Source organism: Daktulosphaira vitifoliae, unplaced genomic scaffold, assembly GCF_025091365.1.
Source record: "Daktulosphaira vitifoliae isolate Bord-2020 unplaced genomic scaffold, ASM2509136v1 Scaffold_1, whole genome shotgun sequence".
Taxonomy (NCBI): Eukaryota; Metazoa; Arthropoda; class Insecta; order Hemiptera; family Phylloxeridae; genus Daktulosphaira; species Daktulosphaira vitifoliae.
The window spans coordinates 15,434,120-15,457,918 of record NW_026099572.1 but is presented as its reverse complement, the minus strand read 5'-3'; the positions used below and the strand labels follow the sequence as shown (position 1 = coordinate 15,457,918).

At 34.7% G+C, this 23,799-nt stretch overlaps 1 protein-coding gene across 2 annotated transcripts in view; it reads left to right on the top strand.

The window, feature by feature from the left end:
- Positions 1-8,560: 8,560 nt before the first annotated feature.
- Positions 8,561-23,799, top strand: part of LOC126902143 (dachshund homolog 2) — a 68,608-nt gene continuing 53,369 nt past the window's right edge. For both annotated transcript variants that reach the window (XM_050679177.1, XM_050679171.1), the window contains exon 1: positions 8,561-9,703. In XM_050679177.1, the coding sequence (XP_050535134.1) occupies positions 8,955-9,703 (749 nt within the window). In that variant the 5' untranslated portion in view covers positions 8,561-8,954. The remainder of the gene's footprint in view (positions 9,704-23,799) is intronic.

Genomic DNA, 23,799 nt, shown 5'->3' with positions numbered 1-23,799 from the left:
TGTTATTTTATACCCGTAAATATAATTAAAATCAACACTCGGCTAGTTCTAGATGGAAATCTATATGCAATTTTGTATGACTAAAACCGCGTTTGGGATTAAAATAACTATCCATTTTTTGCGTTTCACTTTTAATATATTATTTGTTTATTTTACACACAATTAGTGTAATTTTTACATAAGTATCAAAAATTCGTACACAAATTTACTGTTTTTATGACTAATTATCAACATTTTCCTTTACATTGTATGCGTTAAAAATTATCAGAACATGTATGTGAAATTTGGATATTTTAAGAGAACATTTAGGAAGCTATTAATTACTTAATTTAAGTTACTCTTAAAAAAAGGCCGAATTTTCATAGACTTGTACTGAAAGTTTTTAACGCATACAATGTAAGGGAATATTTTGATAAACAGTGATAACAATGTTATTATTGTGTATGAATTTTTGATATTTTGGTCAAAATGATACTACTTGGATGTGAAATAAACGTGTATAATATATTGTAAATATCACACTCACGTATGAGAATTTTCGAAGAGTTTATAATGGTATAAGTTATTTTTTAACTTCATAAGAAAGAAATGGATTTTAAGCAAGATTTTGCTTAAATCACATTTAAAGAACTTATCTATATATTAATTAACTTAATATATATATTCTTAAATTACAGATAGTTAGTATTGGCTCATAATATCACCTGCAGTAAAATAGAGACCTTCTTTTCTTATAAATACAATAAATACATTTTTATTTTTAATATCTATTAGTTACTTGTATTTTTAATGATCATTCCTTATTCATAATAATAGTATCAACTTATATTGTTAAATGACAGCTTACATATTTTACTAGCTTATAAAGTAAAAATTTACATTATTAAGAAAATAAGTCATTGATAACAACTATTGAACATATACTTTGGAAGTACTTACTATTTTAAAATATTGACAAGAGGTGGTCAAGTGCGATCATGACGATATTTATTATTAAATATTCCAAAGTAACACTCCTCTTATTACCTATATAAAAAATTTTCAAAAATTCTAAAACNGACGATATTTATTATTAAATATTCCAAAGTAACACTCCTCTTATTACCTATATAAAAAATTTTCAAAAATTCTAAAACACTGAAAAAATGATGTATATTTCAATTAATAAATTTCTGAATGTACTTTAATTTTAAATAATTTTTCAGCTATTTCAAGGAGATTTTTTTAATAGTTTTTATTTTGAATTTGGTATTAGACTAATTTATTCCATGTATACATTTACAGGTATTTTTGGTGGCACATTTGATTTTATTTAAAAATTACTTTTATTTATTAGTCTACAAATTAATAGTTTTACAATTTTTGTTAAATCTGCTTGAAGGTAACTGCTATCTCGATATGTATTTAATAGTTACTGCTTTAATTTAAATATTTATAAAGCTGTTCAGATTTTTTCCTGAATTATTCATTCAAATAATAGAAAATGTTTGAGTATTACAAGTTACGTTATATAAATGTATTTCCATAAGTATTATATTACTTTTAAAATATGTTTTAAGTCAATATATTGACTTTTATGATTTTATTTGGTAATAAAACACATGGACATCTAACTAACGAAATAAATGATTATTTCAATAGTATTACATAAAAATAAAATAAATAGTAAAATAGAATGTACGCTATACAATTAAATATAAAACTAATATATTCATGACATTCATTAATGACGATATAAAAGTTTCATTAACAAGTCGTTTTATGACCATTAGTTTTTAATTTAGTGTTTATATAACATTCAATATGTAACCTTTATAACCTTATGATTTTTAACATTAATTCGAAGGGAAATGTTTAGAACAAACAAGTGGAAATTTTATGTTTCGAGAATTTCTTCATGAAAACAAACAATTTTAGCTGTGATATATCTATTAAAAAAATAATTTAATTGCTGTATAATAAACTGTATAAAAATTGTATCTGCTTAAATCCAGTACGGATTGTTGTTTACAATAATTTCAACAAAATACAAAAGTATTGAAGACATAACTGAATTGTTATGTGTTAAAGTGTGTTTTTATCAGATTTGTTAAATTTCAGTTTACATTTTTAAAAACACACATTACCTAGCTGTTACTATGTTTTATTAATTAAAAAAAAAATACATGCCCATTTATGTTAAATTGAATACATATCAATTTTTGGCTTATCTATAGATAAATACACAGACGCACTACAATAAGTTGAGGTATATTGTAATATTTCACTACAATAAATGTATTTTTTAACGCGCTAGTATGAACTCTTTTTTTAGATTGACACCTCAACATTACAATAAATTACTGTATGTTGAATTGATTTTTTCTATTGAGTAAATAAAACGTGTTTGCGACGTCTTTTGATAAAACTGTCAACATTTATATACATTGCTTAAGTGTTGTGTCGAATGTTTACAACAAAAGGCTGTTCAATTAAAATTATATGTACTCATATGTCACTATGTAGTCATTATAGTAGTTTCGTTTAGAAATTGATTACAAGAATAAATAAACCTATGTATAATTATAAGGTTTACAAAATACAGTTTGTAGAACATACAAATTGTGTTGGATGAAGATGTTATTATTAATACACCGTTTAGTTTGCTGTTAATTGTCTTAGTTAAAATACTTGTCACCATATCTCCATATAAAAACAATAGTCATTAACGCTCGCAAATTATTTGGTGTGAAAAAATAAAAAAAAAATTTCCAATTTTTACAGACTATTTTAATAAAATCTGTGATAATATTGCACAAACTTTTTTTAAAGACGCATGTCTTTAAAATTTGTATTTTTAAAACGAATCTAACAATGATTTAGACTTGCATGTATATTTTATGTTATTTTTATTTGAGAACAGTGTCCTTTTTGGCCACGTCTGAATACGAAGCACCAATTTTTATTATGATAAAACAATTTGTACAAATACGGTTGGAAATGAAAAACCGACGCGGCGACAGTGCGGCCTTTTTTCAAAATATATTCTGTCAACAGTTTCTCCATTGTACAGTATTTGTATAGAAAACTATTGGTAAATTTTTCTTTTTGTTACCATTATTTCCACCTCTGGGCACGAGCCGGAGCGCGCGCGATTAATTTCGAAACAGTTTTTTCAAACAATCACTTTGGAGTTTTTTATTGTTCGACATCGTTTTGTGAAAACCCACAACGCCCAGTAGTCTTATGTGCCCTCATACGCTTAATCATAATATCTAAAAGCATGTAATAATCTATGGACAATGTTGGTGAAGACTAATCCGCTAGGTCATCTTGCTTTATAATACGTTTTAAAAGTAATATATTTTTTTCTATTAAAAGTTTTAACAAAACATAATTGTGGTAATTTAAGAAAACTAAAAAAATAGACTAGAAATCTTTTTAATGAACCGTACAGGTAACATAGGTGAACAGAAACAATAAATATCTATAGCTAACAATAAGACAGAATTAATGTTACTTTGTACTGAAAATCATTATATTTTTAATTCAATGTATAAAATATTTATTTTAAAAACCTTGGTATGTATATAAATACTTATATAGATCAATAGATGAAAGCATATATTATTAAATTCTTATCTTGATATTATGTTTTAATTAAATCAGCTTAGGGCTTTCACATTACATTGTGTAGCTCCAATACGAAATAATACTAAATGATGCATACATTAAATGCGTTATAAATTCTATGTGAAATAATAACGTGTATGACTTATAGTTGTGAAAAAAAAATTAAGTAGAAAAAATTTAACGTTTAAATCAAATAGAGACCAAATTAATAAAAAAAAAATTCTAATATATATTATTTTTAAAAATAAAAATAATAGTCATAAAATTTTATCGTTTGCCCTAAACTTATGTACAGTTTAAATTCCAATAAAAACATTTTTTGTAGTACAAGTTTATGGGTAATAAAAATTCTAAGCATAAACAAAACGTGAATTCTCATTAAATTTGTAAAATAATTCATTCAAAGTTAAAACTTACTATTTTTAAATATTTTATTTTCCTTTACAGCATTAAATTAAAAATTATTTTTATTCGAACTGTAGTTGTTTAATTTTTTCACTATTAACTTACATACATTATCAAGTATTATTTCAAAAATATATGCCAACTTTATGTTACACAGACTTGTGAGATCGTTTCAAAACCCGGGCCAAGTCTTTCAATCAAAACGTTAATAGGGCAATCGAAAAATTGTTGCTATACCTTGTGTATATTATATTGTAGTAAATCAAATTCTAAAATGTGTTTAAGGGACCATACATTTAACGTAAAGAAAAAAATGATACACTTTAATCGCTTTGTTCGATTTTAACCCCTGAGTTTTTTTCTCCCCTATTTCAATTTTATGAAGTATTTTGTACGTTTAGTTTTACAATCTGATTCTAACGCGTTTAATTATAACAATATATGTAACAGCTGACAGAACCGGAGGGTATACACCACACTGTATGCATTGGTAACCTATTTATTTTATGCTTACACAGATAAAAATAAATTTTTATAAAAGGACGCAAGGTACTATTAAATGATCCAATTAAGTATATAAGTAAAAAGAAAAAAATTGGTTACTAGTGTATTATGTCGGCAAGATTAATATTAATGATAAATATAATTGCAAATTATGTATACAAACACTATTCTATATAATTGCATGCATATTGATTGATTATAATGTATGCTGATATTTTGTCGCAAAAAGTGTTTAGTAAATAACCCGCAGAAGCATTTTTGTGTAACCAACATTTATTCTAATAGTAAAAATGGATATAGTCTAATAAAAACAAATATTTAATATACAGTCGTTTAATTGATTGTAAAAAAACATAAAATAAAGCAGCTGAAACAGTTATACACATAAAGAATATTCATTTGAATGAGAATTAAAAGTTATCCTCCGCATTCCTTTCGGGGAGAGCGCTTATAAATACATAAATTCAAAAATTTACCATTATTAATTTAAATTTTCCAGTTGCTAAACACTTGAAGATATGTTTCTAGTATTTCAATTTGGTGAACAATTTTACCGTTTTCCGGATGAACTCAGTGATGCTTTTATAAAAAATATAAGTAAATTTTGCGCTTGTGACTTATTTCTCAGCTACACGGTATAATATGCAATAAAAATTTGATTTTGTACTTTATTTACCAAGAGTTATTGTTCTAAATTAGTGTATTTTCTGTGTTTATGAAAACGATAATGTTAAAAATTTTATTGCCCGTGTACCATCAAATTTACTACTGTCAAATGGGCCAACTTAGGGCAGTTAAAAATCTATTATCATTAAAGATGTACAGCACTAGCTAGTATTTCTTAACGATACTTGTAAAAATTTTACTACAAAATTTTTAAAACTGTTATTAAGAAATACAAAACATTTATTGACAAAAATTAAGCGATGAAATCTGTAAAATATTTAACTACCCTAAGTTGGCCCGCTTGACGGTAATAAATAAATATAACTTAACTGTCTATCTGTTTATTGGTTGGGTTATTCTCGTAGACGCAATTTAAACAAAACGTTAGGAGGAATTTGTTATATGTAATTTTTCTGAAATTTAAGAAAAGTTATGCTAATTTGATTTTAAATTTAATTCATCGCTGCCCATAATTTTTCATATATTTATTTTGTCCACAACATCTCAAATAAAACTGAGAGAATAGATCTGAATAAATATTCATAATCGGTGGTGTCATATCTATTAAATGATATTTAAAAAAAAAAGTATAGACAAATACAGTTTTTAATAGTAAAAATTGTAAAAAGATTGGTAAAATAATTAAACTTTTTTTTATATTATCGAAAATGATAATATAAAAATATTCCTAAAAATCCGTGCACGGTTTTTGAGAAGTAAAAGGTTATGACGTATAAACGTTTATAATAGTTAGAATATTTTATTTTATAAATTTTGATGCAAACATTCCTAAAATGTCATTTACTATTAATATTTATTTAGCATTAACATATTCCTCCTTATATAAAATAAACAAAAAATATTCGTTAATTAAAATGTTGAAAATTCAATTAAATATTTTGACGACAACATTTACTGTTGTAAAAATTAATCTCAACCAAGTAAACTAATTTTGAAACAAACTTAGAGTGGTTTTTATAAATTCTCATCAATTCAGCCAGGTTACTTAATTTTATAAAATAGTTCAACATTTTCTCGGTTGAAAATAATGACATAATGGACGAAGTACTAAAAAAATACAACTGAAGCAAAACAGGTTATGTAAGTTGCTCTTCACCTACCGGAAAATCAATTGAAATGTTAATGACTTACACACGATGAGTTCAATACATCGGTCGCGTGTACTTATTTGTTTCTTTTTCAGTGGAGTCGTTACTGAGCAAAATTAATGCACACGTTTATAAGACGGATTCTTTTATTATATCAGCTATGGTTTTTGAACGTTGATAATAATTATTTTTGAATTTTTATCGTCATACGCGTGTGTTACATTGCGTTCTATTGTCAGCAGAAAAAGGGTGCGGATAAAACGCCATGTCATTGGGTACATACGGATGAAGAGCTGTTTTTTATTTTATTATACGTTCCCCAAATGGATTTTGAATAGATGTGTAAAGATTTAAAAATGTATACATGTTCGCATTTTACATATTTTTATTAATAACACTCCACATAAACAACACACCTCATCATTTTAACGCGGTTATTTTGCCAGCGGTCATCACTGTGATAGCCAGTTTGGTTTTTCTCGTACAATTTAATGACATAAGCAAATCCAAAATTAGCATGCCAATACTATTCATCAACTTATTAATTTAATCAAAATTAAAAAAGTATTTTCATTGTTTTTTTATCTTATTAATTTGAGTGTATTGTTCAATTTTGGCCACTGTACCACTCGTGGCTACAAATTAAGTTAACTGGTTAAAAAAATATTTATAAACATTTTTGAATCCAATATGCTTTAAAACTCATAATTGTGATTATAAAAATTATTTCGTTCCAAGAAGACATTGTATAAGTGTTAGTCTATGTTATTTCATGATCTATTGATCAAGTATCAAGTTGCCCTAATAAGTGCTAAGGTAATTAAGGTATAATTGGTTCTCTTACCCTATTATAAAAAAAAACAAAAGTTAGACACAATAAATCTATAGCAGACTATATTTTTTTATTCTGAAAATATTGTATTTAATTTTATTATTTGTTTATAATTATATTATTTATAATTAATTTGTATACATTTTGAATTTTATCAAATTTCAAATGTATTAATGTATTTATTCTTTATATTTGTTCGTAGAAGAAATTTCAACAATATTTGCGCATGTATATTTGTTATCATAAAAAACTACACTATAAAACACTACACAGGTGATTATCCTCCGAAACACCTGTGATTGTGTAAAAGGTCGTAAATTATAACCAGTTAAAGTTATTATCTCCAAATAAAACATACATGCTAAATAATTTTAAATGTTTAAAATTGCATCACAGTATATTAAATACTTAATGCAATTTATAATATTTAAATAACACATAAATTAATTTACAACATAGTTTTTACACTTAATTTTTGTAGGGTTTAACAATTGTCTTATTCAAGAAATATGTAAACAATTATTAGGATTTAGTTATTGATGTTGGGTTTTCCAGTTTAGAGTAAGTTACATAAAGTGTGGCATAGTTGAATTTACTATAATGCTTAAACTTGTTTGTTAATTTTGTTTATTTTACACTGTTAACACTTTATGTAATATTTTTAAAATCAATAAACAAGTTAACTGACTAATTTGGCTTTAAATGTGAATATTTATGGTCTACCATAATCAATACCGAAAAATGTTTATTTTGTTAAAATTTTTCCCTTTGTTGTTTAACTCAAACATTGACTTTAAACGGAAAGCAGAATGTGTGTCAAGTTATCTCGATCGTCTTGGAACCAATTTTCGCATGTCTAAGTTACATATAATCTACTTGAACATTTCGAAAAAGACGCTTTAGATTGATTTCAGCGTTATGGGCGACTGTCAGGGGAGGTAATGGGAGGAAAAATCGATTCCGACCACGGAGAGCGAACTTGCGTTAATTTTTTCCGAATGGTTCTAATATTATTACATTTGACCCATTTCTTTTTGGGATGTTGTCCCGGAGCCAGGGTGGTAACGCCCAGCTAAATGGTATTTTTTTATGCAAAGAGAAGTGTAAAAAGGGATGGTCAGGGGGGCCACACCGTCGTATGTATGTGTAACAGAATAGGCGGTAAAAGAAAAATGAACAAACGGACTGCAGAACGCGTAGAATTGTTATTGCGGTTGTGTGTGTTCGTATTGTATGAGATGCGGTGCAGAGAAGCGGTGACCAAAAAAGAATGAGGAGGAGGAGTCTTGGTGGAGAGGGGGCAGGTGGGTGATGGGCGGGTCCGGGTTCATGGACCAATGAAGAGCGACCAGCGCCGTCGAAAACGAAACGACCAGCGCGATCCACGACCGACGGCCGCCGCCGGCAAACCACACGGTACCGTTCTCTCAGCCTCGCCCGCAACAGTCGCGTTCTAGCCGTACGTCAGCCCGGTCGCTGCTATCCGGCACTACCGCGTTGCGCGCACTCGGTGCAAGTCAATACACGTTGCCCGTTACCGTGTATTATCGTTTCTGATTACTATTTTTAATATTATCGACGTGATCGAAGACCATTTAGACGAAATAGATAGAGAAGATATTATTTCGGGAAAATCGATTTTGCGCGCTTGGTAGAATCGGAATACAACTCGAAGGTACGACTTTTGAGTGTGTGTGACTGCGCACGCGAAACTTTTGCGAATGTGCATTTGAGTGCCCGCCCAATATTATTGCTCCGCTCGGCTAGTCATTGTAAGCCGCCACCGTCGCGGATACACCTGAAACGACACGTATACCATTCGCATCATGATCATGGAATCGACAAACGCCGCCGCGGAATCGGCCGCATCCGGAAGCGATCGCAGCAGCAATGTGTCCACTAGTCCGCCACCTCAACAGCAACAACAGACGCCGTCGTCAAACAACAACGGCAAGTCTGCCGGAAGCAGTCCGAAAGACGAAAGGGGCAGCAGTCCAATGATGAATGTCATAAATCCCCATCATGCCATCATAACGCCAACCCGCGGCATGAGTCCGCCAACACAGACCGCTCCACCAGTGTCTTCAATGAGCTCTCTGGCGTCCCGTATACCAATGGGTTTGTTCAATTCGCTTGTGCACCACTCTTCACCTCTAGACCTAATGGCCATGGCACATCACCACCAACAGCAACAACAACAACAACAACAGCATCCATCACTGCAACCACCTCCGCGGTCTTACAACAGCCCTCCGCCGATAAGTAGCACTGACCCGACAGCAAACGAATGCAAGTTGGTCGAGTACCGCGGGCAAAAAGTTGCGGCATTCATGATAGCAGGCGACACAATGCTGTGCCTTCCACAGGCGTTTGAGCTGTTCCTCAAACACCTTGTCGGTGGTTTGCACACTGTTTACACCAAGCTCAAGCGGCTGGACATCGTGCCACTCGTTTGCAATGTCGAACAAGTACGCATTTTACGTGGCATGGGTGCCATTCAACCAGGCGTCAACAGATGCAAGTTACTCTCGTGCAAGGATTTCGACACGCTCTACAGAGACTGCACTACTGCCAGGTAAGATTTCAATAAAGTATTTAACAATTGAATTTACGAAAATATATTCTTTAACAGCGTTAAAAACGTTTAAATTAAAAGGAAACAACAAATACGCTGTAAAAAAAAAAATGATACGATAATTCCCATACGTCAGTACGGTATTTTTAATGTACACGTTAATTATACGCACGCCTAGTGTAATTTTGACACAAGTATCGAAAAATCGTACACAAATATATAGTCTTTATTATTGTACGTGTTTGTGGAAAGTCAGACATCTTTTTTTTAACTGTATAAACTTTATATAAGTATATAATTTTTTTTCGATTAATTATTATCGATAGAATTTATACACGGATCCATAACGTTATTATAATCGAACTGAAGGATTAATTAATATCATTGTTGTGGTTGTAGTATTGTTTTTGACAGACAAAAAGTTATTTTAATTTTTTAATATCTCGGTTACTACCCTATAATTTGTCGCGTTATCTTAAACACCACAAAACTCGCTGCCTGCACCTTTGCACGTATATTCGTTCATTCGTTGTGTTCAAGTAATTGCTACTTTATAACATAGTTTTTTAATGGTACGCTCTTTCGTAATAATTACAACTATTAAAGAAAACCACCCGGCTAATAACTAGCTCGGGTGTAATGCGGATCTGATATTGTCGTTTAACGTCGCGTTTTTAGTTGATATACGATGTGCATTAACAGCTATATACACACAGTTATTGTGGCAAAGGGATTCCCACTTTACAAAAGCTTTTCGAGGGTGCGAAACACGTGTTGCATCCCCAAACAGTCATACAGGACAGTTCACCGTGAGCTTTCGAGGTAAACGATTAACTGAAAAAACCCTAGACGGTATTCAAAGAATTTATCAACTTACAGGACTCGTTTTTGTTGTTGCACGTGTGACCGTTTCGATGAATTTTTTAACGTGCCGTACATCATGATTATTGTATTATATTTTAACCATCGTTGCATCATTGCCGCTCAATAGCCGTAGAAAATTGTTTAAACATGGCCGCGACCGGCTGTAGAGTCGCCGGGAAATCAAATATTTAGAATGTAATGGCACACAAATGTATTACATTATACGGGCGTATACTCCAGTTCGGGTTAACTGTATTAAAAGTAAAACTTTCCGTCGATTCGTCGTTTACAAGAAGGGAGAAACATAGGTTCGGGGGAAAACCGAAAGGGTTGCAGAGTACGTTACAAAAAAATACTTTATAATAGCCGGGGGACACATAAAATTGCACTAGATCACGCGATTGAGAAGCATGACGAGGATCAATTAAGGTGGTACAAGAAAAATTACTACATGAATGTGTACATTTAATATCATTTAATAAATTCAACGAACAGCGCTCAACCTTTTGAATTTAATATGCAATAATATATAGTTGTGTTAAAAAAACCCTCGACGAATTAGCGTCAATACTGTTATGGACAAACGCTACTGAATTATACAAAAACGCTCACTCTGTCCAAATTACCCCCAATTTGCATCTACCCGCAATATTATGTAAACTTTTTTGTAAGAGTAATAACGCAGGTTTTGTTGTAATTTATTGTACCACATCCCTTGACATAATTGAAATTCAAAATGGCTTCTATCAAATGCGTGTAACTTCCAAATGTGTATTTTTGTTTATATATTTGTTGTGTACAAGTCATATTTTTTCATATTTTAATTACTCTTTGAATATTGCCAATAAATTGACGAGCAAATATTTCGTTGTTTTTCACAGCTATAGGTACACTTGATTTCGATCGAAGTTCATCTTTTTTCGTTCACGCAGAACTGTGGTCAACATTTACGTTTTTTATTAATTATATAGTTCGTATCAATCTAACGACTCGGCGCGTGTGATTCTTTGAACTGATCGACTATGAAGTCTACTAGGTCCCACAGAATAATATTTAGCGTTTGTTTCCATTGACTAATGACAAGACAATGCGCAATTTAGAATTTGTTTTTGTGTATTATAAGCCACGGTATCCGGTTTATTGTCAGTTACAAAGCAGCGTTATTATTAGAGCGCAGTAGTTAATTTGTACGAGGACAAAACGCTTACTAAAAGAAATAATAATAATAATAATAAATAAAATAAATAACCGTCGAATAAGCGGTGGTTTCTTAATGTTTTTCGAATGTACAGCGATGATGATAATAATTATCGTAGTGGCTGTTGACTGGCGCGGCTCCCAATTTGTTTGTAGTCCGGTGAAATATATCGAAAGCCAAGACTGAGAAATGGTTTCTGTGTGTATAGTAGTCCGTATGTTAAACAAAACAATTTCCGAACTAATTTGAGTAGGACTAATTATTACCGTCTACAGTTAAGTGTATTAGCAGTTCATTGGTTCCGCTTTAACCGGTCGCAACAAAGACGTTTAAGGACATGTACAGGCGGCGCTCGCATACGTTTATCTCCACAGAAACCCGATCTACATCTACAGTTGGTTTTTTAAGGGGTTCACACGCCGGCTGCTCCCATGCAGGTTTCCTTAAATGAAAATAATAAAACAGTACCCACTAAAATGTAACGTTGCCCTCTTGGTCGTTTTCTACTGGAGGAGCCATCTTTCACGTATAACCGAATGAATTACTTCCTTTTTAATTTTTCCAAACGGTCATTACCGATCTTTGTTTTTCAGACGGTGCGTACAGGACATTTTAGACGGTCATTATTTGTTGCCCCAGTATATTCGGTAGACGACTTAAAAAAAAACACACACAATGAGTACGTTCCGATCTACGTTATACATCCTTGAATGCAGTCGGAAATAAAAACTATAACGTGTAATGTAATAATTGTGATGTAGTTTTTTAGTTGTTCGTGGAAAACGTGCCGTCGTTTCCACTATTATAGCGATACATGTAATATTTAACTTGTTAATTTTCAAGTGCAACGATTTCCACCAAATTAACGCGGTTGTTAACACTCAAAACACGTTTATTACTCATACGATTTATTCTTTCATGGAATCTCATAAATGTAAACCGTATGTACCCCGACTTTTAATTAATTATATTTCTATTTCCAGTGGAAACGCGCCAATTATTTTATAACTGACGTAATGAATTTATTACATTTGACGCCGTTCGAATACGATTGTGTGATAATGAGTCGGTTAATTAAAGCCGTAACTTGAGCGTTTGGAAAAAAGGACAAAAATGTCTGAGCATTTTAATCGTTGTTAATGCGCTGACCCGTGACTAGTGTGACAGCAATCGTCCAAGTGGCAAACCATGATCGTTTTGTAAATCGGAAAACTCGTGGGTGGAAGTTATCTGATTGTCTGGCGCCGGATGAATGAAGGCGATTGCGGAGGCGGAGGGAAAGAGACGACACAATCGCGGCAATGTCGAGATCGAATGTGCACAGTGTTATTGCAGTGGGAAAACTTGCGGCGAGGAGACGACGCCAACAGGTGGTCGGGGAGCGTCAGACAAACGGACCTACAAATGTTATTGCACAGTACTACTACTACCACTCACTACTACTATTGTTGTTGTTTGCACTGTACGGCGGCGCGTTTGTATGAATGGGGCCGGCAGTCGTCTCTTGCGTTTTACGTTTCCATTCCGAATGAAACTCGCGCGCGCATTCGCAGTCACACTGGCAATGGGTTTTTCCATTTCATTTCCAGTCCGACTGCGGTCGTTGGTTTTCCCGGTACAGCGTCGCCGGCGCTCTCGGTAAACACGGCAAGCCCACGTGCGTTGCAACTCGCATCGACATAAAAAATCGTTTCGGTTATTCAAGCGTTCGATAATCAACGTCACAGCGACACTTTAGGCGCGTCGTGTGGATTATTTTGGCTGGCGTAAATCGATTTCGACAAAAACCAAGAGTTTCGATTGAACCAACACGTGCACGTCTGAATGAAATACACGCACACACGTTGGACCATATTGCAATAGAACATATTTTTTTATCGCGAACGAATAAAGTATTGCGCGTATTGTCTAAAGTTATGTACGGCCTGGACGTTGCTCGTTATCTTTTTACTGCCTACGCGTACCTACCTCTATGTACGTGCTCGAATGAAAAATAACACCGTTGGTGTACACGAACAACAACGAAATCGCTTGAGCTATTTAATTAACCGCCACGGCTAAGCCCGTTTTTAATGACGTATCATGACGCGTTTTCTCGCTAATGAATTAATTATGAATGGATTCGCCTACGAGCTCTCTCTCTCTCTCTGTAATTCGATCGTACTCGGATAGCAGATATGCGACGAATTGTTACCATAAGTGATGCTCATTGTATACTTCTATGGGCCGCACGATTTACATTAGTCGGTGAAACTTATTGTATTTCAGCTGTTTGGAGTCGTACCGCGCGAGTTCATATTCGGACGGAACGTGCGATGTCTATATAATAGGCGTAGGTGCGTCAGAAAAATCTATAAAAAAGGTAAATGCGAGCAAGTACCGATGTGATAAAATGGCGAATGTCACAGCCACACAATTGTACCTATTTNTTGGAGTCGTACCGCGCGAGTTCATATTCGGACGGAACGTGCGATGTCTATATAATAGGCGTAGGTGCGTCAGAAAAATCTAAAAAAAGGTAAATGCGAGCAAGTACCGATGTGATAAAATGGCGAATGTCACAGCCACACAATTGTACCTATTTGCTGTGTTGTATCATCGGCGTCCCCTCCTCAACAACACTATGTGACCGTAATAATATTGTCTCCGCCTCTCGTCGTTTATATTTATAATATTTTGTCGTACACACAAAAGCGGATTACCGCCGTGTGTTCATTGTATTTCGTAACTACGTACAAAATGGGTCGCCATGATGCGTTTGAGAGTAAAAAAAAATACGACCTATGCGCGGCAGACGGTTTCCTGTAGGTACAGAGATAGTACTGCAACAGTAGCACACAGACACACACACGTCATCGGGGTAACTGTTTGGACTGGTTGCAAGGCTCACAATACAAAGACACATACACTCGCTATTGTACCGATGGACAAATGGAGTAGGAAAACACAATGACGTGCTCCACTTGTGATGCGGGAGGGGTGTCGAGAGGGGTCCGTCGAAATCGATCGCAGCGCATTTATTGCACTCCCCCCGAGTGCAGTTGGCCCTTGTAACCCAGTTATATACGGCCGTAGGTACACCCTGCAAGTCTGGTCGTCGTCATCATTCGGAAACAATATCAACATTCGAGGGGAATATATGTGATTTACACACACGCTTCAATGCGGTAGCCGTTTCTTTTCTATAACTTTTTTATGCGCGCACATACTCTGAAACCGTTTATTATTATCATTATGATGTGTGTGCGTTGCACAAAAATCGCGTGGCCCCGAGGGTTCACACGAACCACGCTGGGAGGAACATCGAATACATAACAAGTATAGACTCGAAAATAACAAAAAAAAAACACGGATAGTTACTTATACGTAATATTTTCGAAAAGTAATACGCTGCAGCTGCTCTGCTCGGAGGTATTAATGTGTGTATTTTGACGATACCAATTGTTTTTTTTTTTTTTTTTATCATTTTCCACCGTAGTTTACTGCGAGTTTTGCTTGCGATTTTTTCAACGGCGTTTCTTAAAAGCAAGCGATAGTTATTGCGCTCATGACTTGGATCGCGTGACATCTAAACGGTTGATATTTGTCGTCTGTGTGCTATTACACTACCGTTCGAACGGATCGACATAAATTATAGGTGGCGGCCGCCCTGGTCTTAAATACTGTACTTTGAGAAATGTATTTTTAGAAATATTACATCTCACGACTACTAACGACGAGAACGATTCGGTGAACGAACATGAAATTAAAACATTTTCGACTAAATATTAATAAAAGCAAATTTGCATTTAATTCGTGTAGTTTTTGTCTGTACAAGAGTTTCCGGTCGCTCGCGCGTCCGGTTTATTATAAAATAATATATTAATTACGATTCAGTTATTTTTCTTCTTTTACGCTGGCACTTTGAGTCGTCAATACAAACGTAACCGCAATAATGGAATGATGATGAACAGTCGTGTAAAATATACTTTGTAACTGTTGACCTTAATTATGCGGCCGCAGCGTATTATTGTTAATAATAATTTTAATTTGATTATACTACTTGTAATTTATTAACGCACAATTAAAACAAAACCCAAAGAGAATCGGACGTCAAGTTTACCGACCGAATCAGTTGGTCGCACAAAATAACATGTAATTACTGTGACGAGTATGTCTGTATTGTTTTTGTAATTAAAAAATGTTATGCGTTGTTTGCATATCATAACGCGTGCACAAACAATAATACATACGTCGTTATGATTATATGACTCCTCTGTCTTATTCCTTTCCGTTGTAATGACATCGGAGCGATTCACCGGAGAGAAACGCGTGTACCTCTTGCGTGTCTCTCGACATTCAATACGAATTTAATTGCAAGCTACGAATTGTTTTCCCATCGTACTATGCAAAGTATTGACGTCGTGCAGTCATATCCCAATGTAATTACAACCGGCACCGTATACGAGAATTGTACGGGTTTTAAGTATTTTTTTGCGTTCGTACGCCGAATCGCTAATTAATCCGTACGTTAATTAAACTGACCAAATACGAGTGTTATGTGAACGCGCGCCCGCTCGCGTACGTATAAAAAACAGTAAAAATATCGTATACTCGTGAATAAGTTATGAATTTCTTGGCAAAATGATTGCACGTATCACAATCGTACGGCGGTGGTGTGTAATTATATTCGAAACGAATTTCTCTACGAACGTTGCATTGAGTTTGAAATGGGTTTCTAATTTTTATATACTGACAAGTAAGATAGTTTTTAATAGATGTATAGTTTCCTTCTCGGTTGGGTTGAAATGAAAAAATTCATCGAAACAGCAATTCACGTGCTAAGCATTAAATTTGCCAAAAATCCCATGTTGTAGTTTAAATGAATTATTTAATTAAAAATTAGTTTAGGTGTTGATCGAACGCGTGTCATTCTAATTACAACGATAAATTTTAAATATACTCTTTATCGCTATTCGGAATATAAAATTTACTTTATTATTTTACACTGCAATATTTTATGGAAATAATTTAATCGCTTGATTGGCGGCTACAGTTGTAGATACACACTCTCGGTAGTTTTAATAATTACCGCGGCACGCTTCATTGAGCGATTAATTGTAATTAAAGCGAAAACGATACTGAGAGCAAACACAGAATCAGCACAAGCGATACAATACTCGAGGTATATAAAAAAAAGAGGTCGACTGTGTTGTAACTTTAAGCATTTCATGTTTTTCATACTCGATAACAATATTTTTATGTAAATATCTTTGTGTCGAGAAAGTGTTAATATTACTGCAACAACAACGGTCAATTGAATGGATATGCACGAGTTATAATGTGATTATAGATATTTCGATTGATTCCGCCAGTGATCCAAACATTGTTGTTGGTATTCAGAACACACTGTTTTCGCGCTGTCTTGTTTCAGAAGAGAGCGAAACGATAATATGTGTCATTATTGCCATCGAACGAATTAAATCACCATGTTAACTTTGTTATGACACGGGAAAGAAATCATAAATTTATAGAAATGTCGTCGCGTACCGCATAATTGCTGCTGCGCTTTCCCAATTTCACCAGTTCTTCGTGGCATGCGTTTAGTTGAAGTAAAAAAAAAAATATTTACCTTTCCTGTAAAATGAAATATTAAAACCGCAAAAGACATAAACTAATCGATTTTCGTTAAACGTATGACACATGTTGGTAGTAATACGTTTACAGAGGTTTTATGAAATCTTAAAGCGGGTTATAAAAAGGATTAAACGCTGTAGATGCTTTCAAAGTGAGGTGGGAATAATTGTCCGATTCTAAAAACGCCTTTACTATATTCAAATACCTATCGCGATCATTAGGTATTCGCGAGAATGAAAAATTGAACAAGACGTTTCGAGACTAAAGTGTCCGGTGCCTTGTCAAATTAATTACGTTGTTTTAAGTTTTCTATCTACGTGAAAATCCGATTTGTGATTGAAATGAGTGGTGAGCGATTTCAGCAAGAGAATTTCAAAATCATAATTGTGACGCTAACACGTATAAGTGAGTGTGTAACTGCACAAGTCCATCGATCAACGATGTCGGTCGGTCGCGTGCGTTTTGACAAAAAAAAAAAAACGCTCTTTTATGGATTTTTAGTGCTATTATTCGGTCCAATCGGACGATTGGTCTTTTTGACTTGCGTTTGGAACAGTGTTATTACAGTTGGAATGTGTATCGCTGACGATTTAACAAATAAACCGGTTAAATGATTTTTTACAAATGGTTAATATTTGCTCAGGTATTTTTTTTTTTTACATTGAAATCAATAACATGTATTAGAATATTGTATCATGTGCGCATCATTAACAGCGTTAACTATATTCTAGTCGACTCGTTTGTTTGTGGTTATCACAAATTTCTATAGGAATTCTAATGCTACTCGAACGCCTGAGGATAATCTTTAGCGAAAATCGCGTGTCAGCCACTGTCGAATGAATAAAACTATTATTACCACACAAGTAAAACATTTAAAAACCACTAGCCTCGAGGCAATACGAATTGCCGTGTGTCATTTGGCGTTAAAGAATTTACTTTGACCGGTAAACTATAATTATGATGTTGTGTTGCCGCAATGTGTTTAGTTTCCGTGTATCATTTTATTAGTACGTTCTACTATTGACGACATTTTCTCAGTCTGTCTGAAACGTCCCGGGAAATTCGTGTTATTATCATTAAAACGTTATTACGACCATGTGCACGAAGAATCGGAACGACGTCGGTAAAAAGATCATCGGTGGTGGGTACTACTCCTCCAACTGTATCCGTCGCACAGTCTTTAAACACATTAACGTTATGTGTACTTCAATTAGTTATGGGGAATCCGTAACCGGAGTAAATATAATATATATATATATTATTATTGGTTTTGTGTGTCCTTGTTGACGGGGTCTCCGTGCGCGTAACTTGTAGTCAAACAACGAGAAAATAATAATTTATCAATACGTCAATTGTAAAATGAGCGTTTGGAAAGAAAAAAAAACGTCCGAGAGACGGATGATACAGAAAAGAATAGTCGGTAAAAAACCATCGTCTAGTTGTTTTGAAATTACTTTTTTGGATACGCCGGGTTCGGGTAATTTAAAAAAATAAATATTGTTACACAGCCCGCGTCTATTTGTTATCATTCGTCATGCGTGTTCGTCAAAAGAAGACAAATACAAACATGTGCATTTGTATAGATGAATCATTCGACCACCACCACCTTACACCAACAAACAACAATTACTTAGCTGTCGATTTTGAATTAACGCCACGGGATGGAAATATTCTCGTTATTATTATTGTCGTGTATTAACTTAACGCGATCAGCTCACACGGTGTTGTTGTGTTCGACAACTGGACAATCGTCGACGACAAGTCCTCGGAAAAATTATTGTCGCCGGTTTTCTTTTGCCCGTGTAACTGTTGCGGTTTAGGAAAAACGCAAAGCGTTGAAACACTCGACAAGTGCGAAGAAAAATGATCTTTTTCTAGTAAAATTTTGGACCCGCTTATGTATTGTTTTACCAGTTTTTTTTTTACATTATTTCACGTATTCAGCAATAGTTTTTAGACACCGTGGGTAATTCCATTCTTTTTCTCATCTTAATTATACATCTTATGAAACATTAACGCGTTTAATAGCGTTTAACTACTATATTGAGTTCCGTTTGGATGTTCAGTGTCCGTTTAGAATTATTTCATATTTTAATAAATTTAAAAATAGCCCGATCCAAGGTCATTGAGAAAGATACTAGGCACGATAATTGGCGGCGACAAAACATGTACAAAGTTGAATATCAATTATGTCAGACATTCTTTGTTCCGTGCGCACAGTAAATCATTGAAATCCAACATTTTTTATACAAACTGTAAAAATTAATTACGCATGCCTAAGAGAGTTATACTGCAACTAAGTACTCGGTGATAAAGTGCCTAATAAAGCTATAAACGAACGCACTTGTTGTAATAACACGGAATTGACGAGCAACGTCGATTCGGTGCTTAGACATGGAGATATTCATCTGTTGAAATAAATTTTTTTCAATTGGGTCATTACGAATTGAATACTTCCATTGGCGGCGCTGCCGAGTGAAAAACGAACGATAATAATTACCCATATTTACGTCATGATGTACATCAGCAGGCACGACGTTGTTTTTTGGACGACCATGTTTTTTTATCGTTTTCACTCATGTCTATTATTCTATCAACACGCCTTCGCTACATAATAGTACAGGAACACCGGCAGTCACACACCTTTTTCTCGGCGCTGTTGTGATTGCCGTTTTCCCCAGAAATCTCTGGGCATTAATTGTTCGTATTTCTCAATCCAAACGTACGAAAATATTGCGTATTTATATGTTACTCGCAATGACGTTTTCTCACATTCACTGGCGGCACCTAACCGAATTATACTCGTGTTCAATGCAAGTGACGACCTATAATTAAATATAATGTATAATTAAAGTACAGTTTGCGCGGACTGTTGTCGGGGCCAACGAGGGCCGCCCGAATAATCGTAACATTACCATACGGTCGAGAACTGCACGATATGTTATTTTTTTACTCGCCACTAGTCGCTACGGTCCGACAAATTGTTATTTTCCGACCTCAATTATTATCGTAGCTATTAGTCATGTTCGTTATGCGATGCAGACGATTGCCTTTCGGTGCACTGGAGTAACGACCTGGCACCGTTTATTTTTTTTCGAAAAAGACATGTACGCGGGCGCTCCGGACAAATTACGAGAAGTTTTCGAATTATTAACTGGAAGTATTTCGATAATACGTATAACAGTGAACGGGACGCGGTGGAAAAGGTGACGACAAACCTTACGGGCACCTGTCATTGGGTACACGTATTGGAAACGGCACAAATTCGAGGTACATGCGTATCGGACACTTTGTAAACACGACGAAAATGTGATTCTATTGTAGACAGAACCCAATCATATTATTGACTTTTTGTGTGACCAAGGACAAAGGAATCGGATTAATAAAAAAAAAAGAGTAAAATACAAATACCTAGATGTATAGGACGACGACGACGACGCGTGTACAATGAAAATAATCGGGAGCGCCCAGAATAATTTCTATTAAAATTCTTGTGCTTTTTTTCTTCGGTTATGTTTGTACAACTAAAATCGTTGTATTCCTCGTACGTCCATTGTCTAATGTTTGAAAACAAACAATAGCGGCGTACTCTGCTCGCGCCCGTTCAATAATAATTTTATAATATCATCTATCCGTTTGTTATTACTACAATCGTTATTGTTATTAGCCCGTGTTATATTCCAGTCATTATTAGAGGCCACTGAGGTCGAATGCCTCGCGGTGTGCTCGCGATACGATGCTGTAAGTGAGCAATACAAACAAAATGCTATGCGACGTGTGTTCCGTCAATATCGATGGAAATTAAAGACCGAAGAAACAACTGTGGACCATATATCGATTGGGCAAAATTCTATTTTGGTAGTTTAAAATCAATAATACGCCGAGACGTAGTTCTTATGATAAGAATGCTGTTGATTCGGAAAGGGAATTGGCTTCAACAGACATTATTATTGTTGTTGTTGCTCAAAGAACAATCGAAACGTTCATTAGCGGGAACCATATCGTAATAAATCATCAAACGATCGATTGTTCTTGTTTGGTGCGCTATAATTGTTTGGAAAACTTTTTGATTGATGGATCCGTATGCGTGTGTCGGTGGTGGTTTGTCATCATCGCCGATCCGGTACAATTAAATAGAAAGAGGGGGGGCGAGTAGGTACTATGATAACACGGTAAGGGCTGCCGCGAAAAACAATCGGATGATGATGATGATTTGGGTAAATGTAAAAAATAAAGGCGCCAGTGCGCAATTTAACGTTAACGATGTGTGTTTGTATGTTTTTTTTTTTCGTGGCGTACAATCTTCGGTCGATGATTTGTTTCGCTTCGGGAGGCCTTCGAAAGAAGTGTCCTTTTGAAGGATCAACTAGCAGGCAGACGCCTGTCGAATCATTAAACAAAAACAATATTAGTCTAGTGCTGTTGTACCCGAGGCCTCTTAAGAAAACGAAAAAATAATTATCGTCGACCGAACTAATCAACAAACAGATACAATGATTTTTCTATACGCGTTGTTCTGCAAGTGCTCCTCCCAACGGATAACATTTGTCACGGACATTTTTTTATAAAGTCCGTCGACAGACATTTTCGGGCAAACGTGTACGCCCGTCAACCGAGGGAGAAAAAACGACGAGCACATGCGATTTTGACACGTCAAAGGTGCGCGACGGTTAAAAAATGATTCGGCGAACACTTGTTGGTTTTATTTCGGTTGTGCTATTGGTACTGACTGCAATGCGTGTTGTTTGCATCCACTGCTACGTGTGATAAAAAACAATTGGACCGGCTGTGGCGTAGCGACAACGGCGTATGACGCCAAGTAAAGAAGCGATTCCCACCCCGGAACAAATATTGTAATAGTTGGGTCGGCCGTGAACCATTGACGTGTGCCGACCAATTAACTTCATCGCGGTCAAGTTAATTATTGTAATTTGCACGTTGTAAGCAGGCGAGGAGACAATTCGGATTTATCAGCGGTCCGTATGCGTTTCCACCGTGTGTGAGGTACACGAAGAGCAATGATCGATTTTGATCGCAGAGCGGTTATTACTGCAAAAATTCGTTTGCTGCTGCTAGTGATCTTCCAGTACCTGAAGTGTGCGTACGGTGCCTGACCCGGCAAAGTGACTGTTTGCCGAAATGGCCGGCGGCTGCGAAGAGGCTACTCGTTTTTCCCTCTAAAATTCCTCCGACAATTATTGCGATTATACTCATACTATTATTGTATTACACCCCTATCTCTCTGTGTACACACACAAATACACTTGAAATCGAATCTGCTGATGAGTCATTGCGCGTTTTTCACCCTCTCGCCGTTATTGCTGCTCTGCTACAGGACAGTCCGTACCACTATCGTATTACGCGGCCGCACGAGTTGATGAACTTTGTTTTGCCGAATAAAAAGGAAAATAATTGTTGATTAAAAAACGCGCGTAAAGCACAATATTTGCTGGGAACAAATACCGTGGAAAATCGTTGCGATACGTGTCTGCGAGTCTCATAAAGTACACGAGGTTGTCTCGTTAAATAACTAGCGATTCGTGTGCACATACGTTTGATATTATTTGCCGACCGTAAGTTTTTCGGTCCGGTCAAACATTGCGTTATTTTTTACACTCGTTGTATGTTCTCTTTGTCCTAAACGAATCGGTCAAAAAAAAAAAAATTATGAATATTATGTATCTGCTGTTCGGTCGGTCGAATAACAAAAACAAAGTACGATTATAATAACACAGACCGTGATGTTATTGTGTGGTATTCGTTTTATTGTTATTAAAAACTCTTTGCGAATTAACGCGATGCGACAGGTGTAACGATACGTTTAAATAAAATAATAATCGACGTGTGCTTAAAAATCAACATCATAACGTGTTTATAATGTAAACGGCGTGTACGATGTCTCACGCCAAGTCGTGTATCATGTTTCGGCCGCTGGAGTATAAAAAATGAATATTTTCCAAACGGAGAAAATAAAAACGGGGAATTTGTATTGGGCAAAAAAAATGTCTCTGCGGAACACGACTACCGGTTAAAACGCTGACACAATCGATCACATTGACGAAATTTTATATATATATATATAAAAAAAAAATTGTATTAAAAAAGTGCCGTTTTAATATCGTTTGTCTCCCGTTTTCGTTATTATCATCGTCGCACATCTGCTGCTGACCTTTGAGACCAATAACTGAAACAACTCCCCTATGTTGGTCGTCGTATAATACATATCGGTTTAATAGACGGCACTCTCCTTCCTACGTGTATATTATGACCTTTGATACTCCACGTCGATATACCTTGACAGTATCCGGCAAACCGTGACTTTTTTTTTTTATATTACCACCGTTCAATGCGTCGTATCATTGTTGGAGTCATATTATTATTCGTTGCGTTTTATTTATACTGTTTTTTTTTTTTTTTT